At 41.7% G+C, this 13,261-nt stretch overlaps 2 protein-coding genes across 4 annotated transcripts in view; one reads left to right on the forward strand and one right to left on the reverse strand.

Annotated features, from left to right (window-relative positions):
- Nucleotides 1–82: 82 nt before the first annotated feature.
- On the reverse strand, nt 83–12,677 carry cbwd (COBW domain containing). Of its 2 annotated transcripts, none has more exons than XM_057034150.1 (16): nt 12,466–12,677; nt 10,017–10,158; nt 9,754–9,840; nt 9,351–9,447; nt 9,146–9,237; nt 6,851–6,910; nt 6,435–6,472; nt 5,335–5,381; nt 4,833–4,919; nt 4,239–4,283; nt 3,617–3,673; nt 2,312–2,363; nt 1,056–1,124; nt 908–973; nt 634–760; nt 83–413 (listed from the first exon to the last, which is right to left on the reverse strand). In XM_057034150.1, the coding sequence occupies exons 2-16, from the start codon at nt 10,129–10,131 to the stop codon at nt 340–342; spliced, it is 1,113 nt and encodes a 370-aa protein (XP_056890130.1). In that variant the 5' UTR covers nt 10,132–10,158; nt 12,466–12,677; the 3' UTR covers nt 83–339. The 2 variants fall into 2 exon arrangements, with proteins under 2 accessions (XP_056890130.1, XP_056890129.1); XM_057034149.1 differs by lacking the exon at nt 12,466–12,677 and adding an exon at nt 10,536–10,694.
- The window catches only part of dock8 (dedicator of cytokinesis 8), a 37,218-nt gene continuing 35,272 nt past the window's right edge, over nt 11,316–13,261 (forward strand). For both annotated transcript variants that reach the window (XM_057034136.1, XM_057034137.1), the window contains exon 1: nt 11,316–11,540. In XM_057034136.1, coding sequence (XP_056890116.1) covers nt 11,488–11,540 — 53 coding nt within the window. In that variant the 5' untranslated portion in view covers nt 11,316–11,487. The remainder of the gene's footprint in view (nt 11,541–13,261) is intronic.

The following is a 13,261-nucleotide window of genomic DNA, read 5'->3' on the forward strand; positions in this document are numbered from 1 at the left end:
CTGCAACAATTTAGTGTTATTTCCAAGCTGTTGCGGGTGTTCAGAAATTGCATATTAAGATTAAAACACAGCAAAACATATATTAAATGCCAGAAAAGAGCTGGTTTTATATACAGACACAACACCTGATACACTTTTTGCAATTTCCCACAAATGTCAGAATTTGTAGTTATCCTTACTAAAAAAAATCCTCTGCGCTGGTTTAATGACCGGCCCTTGATAGCAGCTTACAACTTGCACTAATTTTTGCATACAGCATCTTTCAGACAGTAGTTTAACCATCAGAGTGAGCCGTGTATTACAGATTGACCAGTTGGAATAAAAAAAAACCCAAACAGGTTAATTTTTCTCTGTTCCACTCAGGACAGAAGATGTGAAGCGCTCTTCCAGAATGTCCTTGTCCAAGTTTTTACCTGCAGCCAAGAGCAAAGACAAAAAAAATCTTAAAACAGCTAAAACTGGACATCGAAGATGTAAATTAGAGTGGAGACATCCCAGAAAAAGCCATTTTTGCCATCACACAAGACAAATGTCAAACGCATCATGCTTTGTTATTCATGGAATATTCTGCCTGTGCTGCCTCACAAAGCCCTGAGGACTTAAAGAATTCAGGAGTCACATGAGTGTCTTCACCTATAAAGACCAGCCGGTTGATCCGTGGGTTGTCCCCCCAGAGCTGCGGCATCTCATTCAGCTCGTACAGCTCGTGGACCCCCTGCAGCATCACTTGGTGGGCTTTACCTGGAAAAGCCACTATGCCCTAAAAACACACACACACACACACACACGTCAGAGTGACACATTAACCACCATGCTGAATGAAGCGCTTGAAACCGATTATAATAATAACAAGGTGACGATTACTGATCACCGCCATCATCGGGGTGGTGATTCTACTCCACCGTACCTTTGAACGGATGACAGTCATGGGTTGTCCTTCTTTGTTCTTAAACATCTTTTCCCACAGCAAGTCCTGAAATACGAAAAAATGGGGGTTGACTTTGTGACTTCAGGCTAATTGGCAATAGGAAAAGCGTCTGTAGATTGGAGGGTACCTGGATGAAGACGTTCAAGGTGTCCTCTAAGATCTCACCAGCCACTTCAAATGTTACGGTTAAAATACTCTGAGGACGTAAAATGGAAGCATTAGCAACTTAGAATGGGATGTTTTAAGGATCCATTTTTCACTCACCAAAAGGAAAAAATATCCATTTAAAATGATTAAAAAATGCTTTTATCAGAAGAGATCTTTTCGACTGCGAGGCCTTTATACTGAATACCGCCTCTACTTTATTCCCGCGCTGATCCGGTCACCTGGCGACGTTCACTATTTGACACATTCTATCAGGCCTCATTTTTCAGCTACGTGAAAGCAGAACATTCTTTTAGGGACATTTAAGAAAAGAGGTGTCTTTTTACACCCTCAGCTGATGACTTTGTTAATAACGGCGTCAAAAAACCCGACTCTGCTCGGCACCTGAAACGCAGCGAGAACGGCCCGCTTTGTCCACCCCCTCCTCACACTCCCTCCTATCATACTTCCTTCCAGCATTAAAAGGGCACTTTGTAGATATATGTTGGGGTGTGTGTGGGGGGGTTGTCTTCAAGCGTTAAGGTTACACACTTCCTTGTCATTTGGTATAACAACAGAAAAACAGCATTCTCATTTACATGAAAAGGGCAACGTGGGGAAGCGTAGGGGAGGCAGGGGGGGTCGGTCTGAGAGACGGCGGAGCTTCATGCGGGAAAGGGAACGCCGGAGAAAACAGACAACAATGCTGCTATTTGCACTCACAAATGCATCCTGTGATAAAAGTAGAAGACGAGGACTGGTGGCAGTGAGGAGCCGCGTGGTAAAATAGGATCATTAGGAGACATGGGGGAGATTCATTCATTGAATTTTTAGATTTCTTTCCGAGTGGCGCAGCAGAGATTTTGCCTAAACACCGACGGCTGCTTCACTGTAAAGTCACGAGCCGGAACCGAGATTCTAGTCAGTCTGGCCGCCATAATGTCCTGGCTTGTCTGGTGAAACTTTGGGCCGCCGTGCGTGACCGAGGCGGGCTCTATTAGCAATGTGACAAGAAAACATCAAAAGCTTCAAGGTGATCGCAGCACAAAACCCCAAAAAAACAGGGAGGGAGTTTTCACTACGGTGTCACAGCCTGGGGGGATGCGAGGGACTATCTGCACCTGAGAAAGAATGAGTCCCCTTGTGCTGCAGGAAATTGTGTGCTTGAATAAATTAGCAAACAGCATAAGGAATAGCACGCACAGAGGTGAAGTATCGATGAGGGAAGGACTCAAATACCTTGTCGAGGTGTGGCTTTGTAGCTTTCACCAGCTGGAGCTTCTCTGCTAAACTTTCAGAGGGGAGAAATGATGACACATTATAACATTGGATCGTTTGAATCTTTTCCATTAATGATGTTCCAAAAGGGTTAGCATGCCACGGTGAAAATAAAATATATTTTAACACACCAGATCATTCAGTACAATGTAATCATGCCATTTCCCTTGTAGCTCCATTGCATTATGGTTGGAGCTCGCCACTCTGCACCATCTCTGCTCACTTTTGAATTGTTAAAAAGGTTCATGTTCTGGGCTTTCTTATGCAACTTGTTTAATTTTATATTCGTTTCTCTCTGTACGAACAGACTATAATGGTTCTGCTTTTGTGTTCTGTCTCACAGTCAAATGTGCTGTATAAGGGCTTAATGACGCGACTTTGAATGGACTTGTGAAAACTTTAGAAATGGCTATTAAATCCTACAAAACGCCCCCTCCCAAACAAACCCCGGCCCTTGTCCTCCACATCAGAGCTTCTCTTCTGCCCCCTGCTCTGTGACCTCACAAGGAGGCTAAATGTTGTGTCCAGCAGCTTGAGCCCCGCGTGCTGTTAGTACCACACAGGCGGAGCTGCAGGGGGCCGCTTCAAACAGCCAGCCAGGGAGGAGGGGCCTCGACTCTCAAAGGGGTTATCTGTTGGGACAAGGGGTGCGGGGGGAGCATCTCGGGAGCCAGCGGACACACACGGCTCTAATCCTCTGCAGCTGGCCGCAGGAGAAGCAACTGAAGGCATGTAAGAGAGGTTTAACACCGCGGCCGGTTTCATTCACATGAAAGGATGAACACTGACTCCATTCATGAGAATGAGATTGTAGAGAGGACACAATATGATGGCCACCCTGTGGGCTGACAGGGGGACGCTCAATAAAAGAGTCTGTTAATTAGAGAGAAACAACATTATCAAAGGCGTCTCCAGCGCAGTCAGACTTGATCTTCCGCTGACCAGGGTTATGGCAGCAACAGATATGTCATTCCATCCCAGTAAACAGCTCTTCAATCTGCTCCAATACAGCACGGCCTCACATCGATAACGGTACGAGAAATGAGCCATTGTTAGGGAAAAAATGACAATGCAAAGAACCTTAGGCAGTTGCTGAGACTGTATTTGAATGGTGGCTTGTGTGCTTAGGAGTCTAATGCATGTGAGAATAAAAGCATGAAATTATTTTTTTAAACGCAGTTATTTCATTAAATTAAACACAAAATATTTCCCGCATGTTTTAAGAGTATGATTGGATCTCTGCATGAATTCTAAAGGAAAACTCACTTTGCTCCATCCTTGTGGTCAAAAGAATGTAGATCCAGCACTTCAGACAGATCCACCCTGTGGAAAAATGTTGCTAGTTTTACCCTTTCACAATAAAATCCCGGTCAGTGACAAAATAATACATCAAGCACAAACCATGACGTGCTTAAACTAACATTGGGGTGAACAGAGGCGTGCTGTTCTTCTGACTACGGTCTCACTACATGGCGTCTTTCATCTGTTCACTCCCGCACTCCTCAGCTGGAGGTGGGGGGGGCGTCGGATCCAAAACACACACCACAACAGCGGTTATGCTAGCCAGATGCTAACCAGGGTCCAATAACATTCTAACACACACATAAATGCCCATGTGCACGTGCACAACCACATCAGCTTGATGACCCAGGGTCAAAGAGCAAAGACTTGTCAGTAACTAGACACCACTGAAGGTTTGGTATTTACACAGGCTGCAGCAGTTTGTGTACACTTGTCCGTGTGTGCGTGCATGCACGTACGTGTATACACATTGGCAGAAAGGGGTTGGTCTAGGTAGGACAATGCCGGGCTTTCACAGCTTTATCTTCGACACAAAGATCTGAGCAGGAACCACATGTGAATGCAACGTTACAACTGTAGAACTTACTTTGACTTCTGTGTTTCTATAATCTTCACCAGGCCGTTTATAGATCTGCAAAGAGGGCAGGACACAGGTATTTAGAGAGGAAACATCATTCTACAGCCTGATCAACAGCTCTGAGGATTTTCACTAACGCCATGTTGTGTTGTTGCCTGTAGCAGTTAGCGTGCCACCGTTTTGTTGATGGGTGTGAATGGAACGAACTGATCCATTGTAACTTTTCACTTGGAACTTTTTGACACGATATTGAATACATGCTAAAAAAGAAATATAACTGAACAGGAGATTAAGAGTCGAACATCAGCACAGCATCATTTTGCTTCACTTTCAATTTTTGCCCTGAAAATCACAATGAAATTGGCAGATAAAAAACAAACCATCTGAAGAAAAATACTGTTCTCTAAAAGGGTTAACAGTTAAATAAAAAGGGAAATAAAAAAGTATAGACAAGCCTTTTTTATCAGGAGGGATTTTATGATGTATTCCAGTTGGCCACCAGAGTAATCGAGAGGCTTTGGATCAAAGTTGATCAATCAACTAAAGGACGCCAATTCAGTAATATGTGGGAATATGAGAGCAGTAAAAGCATGTAAAGCTGACCTAACTGCTGCTCTGATTTGAGCGAGTTCCTCCTCATTCACCAGGTCAGTCTTGTTGATAATAGTCAAGTCAGCAACAGCAATCTGCCTAAAAGAAGACATTGACATGAAACACCATTTAATTTCAGAACCAGGACGGCCACCAGCCTGTGTGTGTCTGTGTGTGTTCTCAGGGGTGACAGCAGACGGCAAATGCTTAGCTCAAATGGGAGCTGACAATATTTAGCTTGGAGGTGAAAACACAAACACTGAACAAGAATGCAGAGAGGTCCTGCAACGGGTCTTTCTTCATCTGTGTATTTGCTCAACAACAACAACAAGCACACAGCTGCTGCAGGAGACAAACTGAGACGCCCGGGGGGACAGGCAACATGTCAGGAGGCCCTGTGTAGTACGTATGGCCTGGACCTTTAGTCTCAAGGGAATGACATTTGGGCTATTTGGCACTAGTTCACATTAGCTCTTTAGCTTGTTTGGCCAATAAGTAAATTTCCTAAACATACCTGGCTGCTTCATTGACGAGTCCATCTGCTTTTTCTTCATTTAGTTGCTAGAGAAGATAAAATAAAATCAAAGAAATTAAGAGAACTAGATGTATAAGCCTAAAACTGCTCAGGCTGGAACTAAAAGGACTACAGTTTGTCAAATAATTAAAAAGAAAAAGACATCATTGGTTAAAGGAAAAGCGTGTTTCATCTTTGCATTTTTTCCTTTGGCCAAATACAATTGAAGAGTAAATGTAGGAGGCGTTGATGTGGATCCTGACCTCTGGGTAGCATACCGACAGTTGAGCCGAGGCCTCCATTTAAAAACTAAATAGGTAAAAGCCTCTTTGTGATGTTTCCTTTAATGACCTCTGAGAAAAAAAAAATCCTTTGGGGCGTGTGAGGTTAACCTGTCAGACAGATGATATCTTGGGGGAGGTGATGCTCCTATTATAATAGTCGCATCTCTTATAGCAATCACTTTATTCCCTCTCCTCCTTTCTGTTATCATTCTCTTCTCACCCCGATGAGAAGACAGAGCAGCACTGAGGCGGTGAGATGTGTCACCTTACCGAGCGTGACACCTTCAAATTGGAGCCCATTATTGAGGTGTCACTTGTCCCGTTTCTTTTAGACACCACAATGAAGGCAGGATGTTTGTGTGTGTGTGTTTGTGTGTGTGTTTGTGTCACGTTTACTACATATGGAGTTCCAAAATCCTCATTCTAATAGTAGGGAAATGTTTGCAAAGTGGGGCATTTTGCAAAGGACTGTTTGAAGTTTAAAACATGGTTTTAAGGTTGAAGTTGGAATTGGTTTTAGTTAAGGGTAATGGGGTTGGTTGGGATGGTTAGGGTTAGCGTAAGTCCCCCTAAAGATAGAAATTTGGTGTGTGTTTCTTTTAGGGGTTTCCTTTTAAATTTACAACATAAGGGTGAAACCAATTACTGTATATTTCTCCTTTTTGTGTTTCAGAGGGTTTCGTATCACAATCACAAAGAAATAATATAAAATAGTGCAGCATTTATGCACAAGAAACTAAAGTCAAGTACTGCGCTGATCACCTGTAAAAATGAGGCACCGTTAAAACATAGAACCCTCAGAACATCACTTCATACCTGCAGTCCATATTTGGCATCAATGACAGTGATGATTCCTGCAGGAACAACAGAGCAGCAAATAATCAGCGAGTGAAATGTTGGCCGAGAGACACTTTTGCTGTGTTGTCTGGCACAAATCAGCAGAGTTTAAATGTGTGTGTGTGTGTGTGTGTGTGTGTGTGTGTGTGTGTGTGTGTGTAGAAGGGCTATTCTTGAACAGTATTGAATCCACAAATGACAACATGTGTTATTTCTACAAACTCAACAGGCAACACAAGCTGCTAGTTAAAAAATACAGAGAGAGAAGGTTCGCCCCCTATAGGCAGATGAAAGAACTGCCAAAGTAGTCCTGGAAAATCTGAAATAGCTCAAAATTAGCAAAGCGGCACTAGTTTCTCACTGAAATGTCTTAAATATTAAAACAATTCTCTTACCATCTAAATAAATCTCACTGCCGAGTTCAGCGTCAACCCAAAACATGGAGGCCACAGCACCTGCCAGAGGATATAACCTGTTAATTACACTGTCAATGCTGTCAAAAAGCAAGAAACAACTGATTTATATCAACAGCTGATGTGAAAAGAAAAAAATCTGATTCATCAAATATATTAAAAGTGAATTGCTGGAACTTTGTTAAAGGAACAGCTTAAATAATGGTTTAATTTTGAACTCTTTTCAAATGTAGACTGACGACAGGCTACATACTGGGCCTCTCTGCAGCATCACAACCTTCCCCCTGCTGAACAGGCAGGGTTTCCCTTTACCAATGACGTGAAAGTTAGATTTCTCTTTGAAATGGTTGTGCACGCAAGATTTTTAACAATGAACCCCCCCCCCATCCTAATCCTACAAGAGTTTTCCATCATTTCTTTAAGCAACACAAACTTCTGTTATTTTATATTGTAATGATTGATTCTTTTACATCTTTGGTGATTGATGTTTACACCGTATAAGAATTACTTCAATGTACAGATATTATTGACCAACCCTGTTAATTGAATTATGACAGGATTTTATATTCAGAACTGAACTCTAGATGTATAATGTGTGTGTTCTAGCTACACACTGAGTACCCAAATCCTTATCCTACTTGCAAAGTGAGGGCATTCTTAGGAAGTGGGGACGTTTGTGCTGCTCCTCACAACTTCAAAAGACTGTTTAAAGATGAAGACATGGTTTGAAGGTTCAGTTTAGAATAGGGTTTTGGTTAGGCACTTAGTTGTGATAGCTGGGTAAGAAACTGGTTAATGCATTATCTTGATGAAAGTCCTCACAAAGACAGAAGTACAATGTTGTGAGTGTGTGTGAGGTCTTTGAAGCGCATAAACCCAATATGAGAACTGTTCAATTGTTGATCTGCTGCTGGTACATTTGGGTTGTTTCCATCTTCCCAAGGATTGAATTTTTCTGTCGCCACGCCTGTTGCACTTCTGTCCAATTACCGAGCCAGAATGAGAAAACGACATAAATATTTAATGGCTGTGTAATGAAACACTGGTTTTGAGTGGCATGTTTCACGGAACTCATGCAGCCTCTTCAGCGAGCTTGTGAGCAGACTGCCCCAGGGAGACGTGTGAGTGACAGCATTGCCGGGACCAATCACGGACGCGTCCAAGTCGATAACAATCCTGTCTCGACCAATGACATTGGAGCGGACTGAGGTCGGCGCCTGTCTGAGCGCAGCCCTGTTGGTTTGGTCTGCAGGGGCCCAGTGGCGCATGTCTGTCTGTGCCACTGCCTCCTGACACCTGCCACTGAGTGATGCTCTCTCTCCGTTTCCATAGCAATCACCCTGTGATGGCCAGACACTGATTTCCAGATAAAAGCAGCTAAATGAATAGATTGATGGAATTGGGTCTCAGGTGCTGCTGCTGCAAACAAAACTAAATGTTATTTGAATTTTACCAAGCAAAGGACTGAAAGACTCCAAATAAAAAAAAAATTAAAAACTTTAACACATGGTTTGAGCTATCTCCGATCAAACACAACAGCTGATGGTTAATATTGAATATTTACAGTCATTAGAATTTTGTCTTTATACACCGATCACATGTGAAGTGACCCGACAAACTGTCAGGTTAGGCTGACAACGTGATTTAAACAATTATTGTTTTGGTTAATTTTCTAATTTCCTGCACCGCATTTCTAATGAGATGAGCTTTTTCCTTCTTTCTTTTTCACAAAAAATAAATTCACTCAGCACTTCTGGAGTGCTTCAATATACCGCGCATTGCAGAAACATTTGATGCACCAGTCCAATACAGCACAGGTCTGGCAAATATGGGTTTGTACAACTCCCTGAAGATGATGTTTGGTGTGGGAAAAGAACCACTGGTGTCATAAAGTCAAGTTAGGAAATGTGGCATGAGGCTGGAGCTACGTACAGAATCCAGTTTATGTTTCATGCATGGAAAGTCAGTTCTAGAGGAAGAAGAGCCCAGATATACTTCCTGTTATTCAAGTAAACCAATTCTTAACCACGCTGTGTGACCTCTCCATTGAAAAGCACTTTTTAATTTGATTCTAAGCTGCAGATTCTTCACACAGATGACTATAGGTCAGCATCAGACCTATAAGGTATTTCATATCAACTATGACATCAATTATCAGTCGAACTGTCTATGAACTCTAGTGGCTAATTACCTGGAAAATTAAAATGTAATGCACATTCACAAACCTGCATGCTTCATATGACCGATTATATTTCAGTTCTACAAAATGTGTCATACCTGGATCAGCGAGGCCTGTTGTTTCTAATAGAATATAATCAAATTTCCCTTTCTTCTCCATCAGGTTCTCAATAGCTTTCAGTCCATTATCCCTGGAAAATACAGAAACCTTTAATGAAATAGAAAATGTGAACCTTGAATTTAAGGCATAGTTGGGTTTTTTTACTATAAAAAATAAATAAAAGCTTCTGGTTATTTTACATACTTGACAGAGCAACAGAGACATCCATTGCTCAATTCAAGCCACTCCTCATACAGTTCCCCTGCATGGCTTACAGCTAGTGACTTCTCAAGGGCGCTGCCTGGATGTGGATGAGGAAGAAAGTAGATAAACATTCCAACCACAGGAAAAAAAATCGATTCCAAATCAAATAAAGCTCTAAATTGAGTTTTATTTAAAGGATGAACAGGTGAATGATGCGGCAATAAACAAAACAGACTAATTTAATCTAACGAAAGACGCTGATTTTAGGCCAAAAATGATACTGTGGTGCCCTCTTGTGGTGAACTGTAAACATCTCCAGGAAGGGGAGAGCATAAATTTTGATTTTTAGATTATCAAAATAAACTAAAATCAAAACCAACCTTTAGGACATTAATTTTCTTACCCTCGCCAAATTCATTGAGTATAACGGCAATGCGTTTGTTGTGTTGTTCTGTTAAGATGTAGTTTAGGAGTGTAGTTTTTCCAGCACCTGATAAAAAAACAGATAAATACATTATGACGACCAACAGTGCAAATTCATCATAATAGGCACCATTAATGGACGCCACCATTATTCAATAAACATGAAACTGAAAAACACACAGGCTGTGAAGGAGATTATATGGTAAGGCGATTAAAGCTGTATGAGTAATGCAGATCCCTCACCGAGGTAGCCTGAGATTATGGTGACAGGTATCTGTTCTGTAGCAGGAGCAGACGGGTTGTCGATGGGCACCAACTCCGGACAGTCATCTTCCTCCTCCATCACCCTGCTGTCCATGTCAGCTGGTGACAAGGTGGATGTGGTCTGATGGACGGAGCAAAGTGACATAATATATAATAAACGGGGAAAGTATGCATTGTCTTAAGGGAAAAACCTTGACCGTAAATGCCATATTCGTGCACTACATTACATAAAGTCCTGCTAGATCATGTCTCGCTACGTCCTTTAGCAGTTTGAATTGATGTGTCGTGCCTTAAAATTCTCGTAAAAATCCCCCAAGAAAGACGAAGATAGTAGATTCTCTTTTGTAGGAGACAGTGCTGCGAGTCTCAACAATACATAAAACTGAAATTAATCACAACTCGAATGACAACTCTTTACAATGACCTACTGCCAAACAAACGTATATTTCCCATTATCACATCATATTATCTGGTTTACAAATACTGTATAAATGTCACCTGATTTCCCACGGGAAAAGACAGAGATCCAAAGTTTTCAGCAATAACGTTCTTCCATAGTCTGCCAATGCTTTTGATTCGACAGTGCGCCACACCGTAAACACTCCGTTCAAATCCTACCGCAGCGACTAATGGTTCCGCATTTTATTCAGCCGATACACTGAACCCTGGGAAATTAATCAACGAAAGAATTCTAAACGTATTTTTAACAATAAAACTTAACCCTTAAATAGAAAAAATTAAAAGCTCAAATATACAAACTCTTTATTTTATCTTCCCCTTCGCTGCATCGAGAGGAAATTAATATTGATGTGATGACAAAATATACCACAAGGGGGTAGCAGTTGCGTAATCTTTGCTGTGGCGTTTCCCTCCAGACATAATTACCTAAAACTATCAATAAAATTTAAAACAGAACTCTAATTCCGTCACAAAAATAGTAGTACATTTTTTTAAAACATTGACGAATTGATCTTATTATTCTTTTAAAGTTATCTTTAAGTATTGCGTTCAAAATGGAAATGAGGATTGGTTCGAAATTTAAATCTAGTAACTCAAACAGTTAAACCTGCCCCTGTGCAGCCTTCAAGATCGGTTTTATCGGATGTTTATTTGCATTTATTTGTTTATTTGTTTATTTCCCTATTTATGTTGCAGGCGTCAGTAAGGAAGGTCGCGTGTGCCTCACTCATCCTGTCACATCCCCCCTCCTCTCTCTCCCTCCCTTTCTCTCTCTCTCTCTCTCTCTCTCTCCTCTCTCTCTCTCCCTCTCTCTCTCTCTTTCTCCGCGAGTCCACTCTAAATCCGGAAGTTTACACCCAGAAGCGGCTCCAGCCACGAGCGTCACGAGTGTTGACATGACAGCGGACCTGTAGAGAGGGAAGAATCCCGGTGCGTTGGTGACCATCAGACCCCAGGAGGAGGAGACCACCACCGGACCTCAGCCGCTCACATGGCCTCTGTGGGCAGCGCAGACCGACGGGCTTTTGCTTTAAAGATCAACAGGTAAAAAGTCACGGAACGCTGACCTTTTTGTCTTTTTGATATGCTTTGATCCATTATGAACTCTTCTCGGCTATTGGGAGATTTGGAAAAGTAGTCTGACAGTCTTGAAGGCATCGTGGAAGAGAGCGGGGCAGGCAGCCACATGTTCTTGTTGGGAATTATTATCCTGCAGGTTACCTCACTCCGTCCTGCACAGGAAGACAGCCTGGAGTACTAAACAAATGGGTACTCCTACATTTTGTCACGAAGACGGGCTTTTCATAATCACAGCTGCATGCGAACATGGATCATTTATACGCAAAACTCCCAGCCTTCTGAACAGTTGAGGCATTATAATAATTGAAATATTTTCCCGTCATTGTGATTTTTTTTTATGAACTTGCTTAATCCATCACCAGTGCCACTAACCTAATCATTTCCTGCACCATGTGCAAGACGTGACTGGTACATGAAGTACAATATAAATGAGTAGGGATGTGGTCATAGTTCCTGTGGCTCTGGCCAGGTGTGGAGGAAGTGTGCATATGGAAGTCTATTGTCTACCGATGCCTCACTGTAGCAATACTTATTAAAACAAATACTTCCTGGGATCAGCAGCACAGACGCACAAACTACTCACTGCTCAAACCGAAACTCTTGCTGTTAAGCAACATTTTGCTTGTGAGTGGAACCGAAGGATGATGTTGCACTTTGGTTCAGTTCCATTGCAAATATAGATAATTGCAGAGTGCCCCAAAGTTTGTGCCTGTGATTTAATTTACGTTTAAAACCCAAAGTAGGTCTGTTTTATTCCACCCTGATTTGATCTTTTAAGGAAAACCCATCAACCGTACCATCCGCAATTATTTATTTTGAAGAAGTTACGGATTTATTGACGTATGCAAGAGTTACATTAGTCGATAAAAAAACAAAAGAATTTGCTTACCTATTGTTCTTGTCGTTATTTTCAACACAATCTTTCGTATGCTTGACGCCAAGGTCAAAGCTTCTGATTATATGTTTAAAAATATTCAGCTTAAAGATACATTAAACAGACACAAGGAGAAACTCCTCCAGTGTGGGGAGGTTTCAGTTCAGCTTGCATTTAGTTACTTTTTCAGTATTAAGCACTTTTTCTTGTGCTAGTCTTTTTCTATGCGGTCAGAAGAAATCACGGCTGCTTGCAGTTCTGCACCGAGCTGAGTGTCATTTCAGAGCCTCGTATCCATCAGATGGGATGTCAAACATGTGGCTGTAAAGGGTTAAACTCTGCAGCCAGTAAATGATGATGCAAGAGGGTTGACCTTACTAACAGTGGTTTCTTCAGCTTTATGAATCCTATTGCAAGATTTCATTTTTTTTAAAGAAATTGTGTGCATAGACTCAGGAAGACAGAATGATCGTACAAAAACAAACAGAAATCCATATAATATGCTGAGTAATATGTGTTTACCTTTGTCATGACAATCGACAGCACGGAACAGACAAAATGACAGATGTTAGGGCTGCATAGGATTAAAAGGGATCATCAGTGAAGTCAGCAGAGCAAACCTCTGCACACAGCACATTTAGGAGTGACTAAAGTAGCAATGATGCATCCTATGGCCAAACTCAGCCCAAGACAATGAGCAATGCTAATTCTAAAGCAAAGCCTTGTGTATATAACAAGATGGAGCATTCAGTTTGTGTGTAAATTGATACAAGTGTTCAATCGAGGCCTTTTCTTTCATCGATCCCTTAAT

Source organism: Takifugu flavidus, chromosome 5, assembly GCF_003711565.1.
Source record: "Takifugu flavidus isolate HTHZ2018 chromosome 5, ASM371156v2, whole genome shotgun sequence".
NCBI lineage: Eukaryota > Metazoa > Chordata > Actinopteri > Tetraodontiformes > Tetraodontidae > Takifugu > Takifugu flavidus.

What these genes read in the sequence shown, in the direction of transcription:
- cbwd (XM_057034150.1), bottom strand. Translation starts at nt 10,131, where the DNA reads ATGGACAGCAGGGTGATGGAGGAGGAAGATGACTGTCCGGAGTTGGTG. An exon ending in CCTTGAACGTCTTCATCCAG is followed by an intron (nt 974 to 1,055) that starts GTACCCTCCAAT and finishes TTCGTATTTCAG; the next exon opens with GACTTGCTGTGGGAAAAGAT. An exon ending in CAACCGGCTGGTCTTTATAG is followed by an intron (nt 414 to 633) that starts GTGAAGACACTC and finishes TCTTGGCTGCAG; the next exon opens with GTAAAAACTTGGACAAGGAC.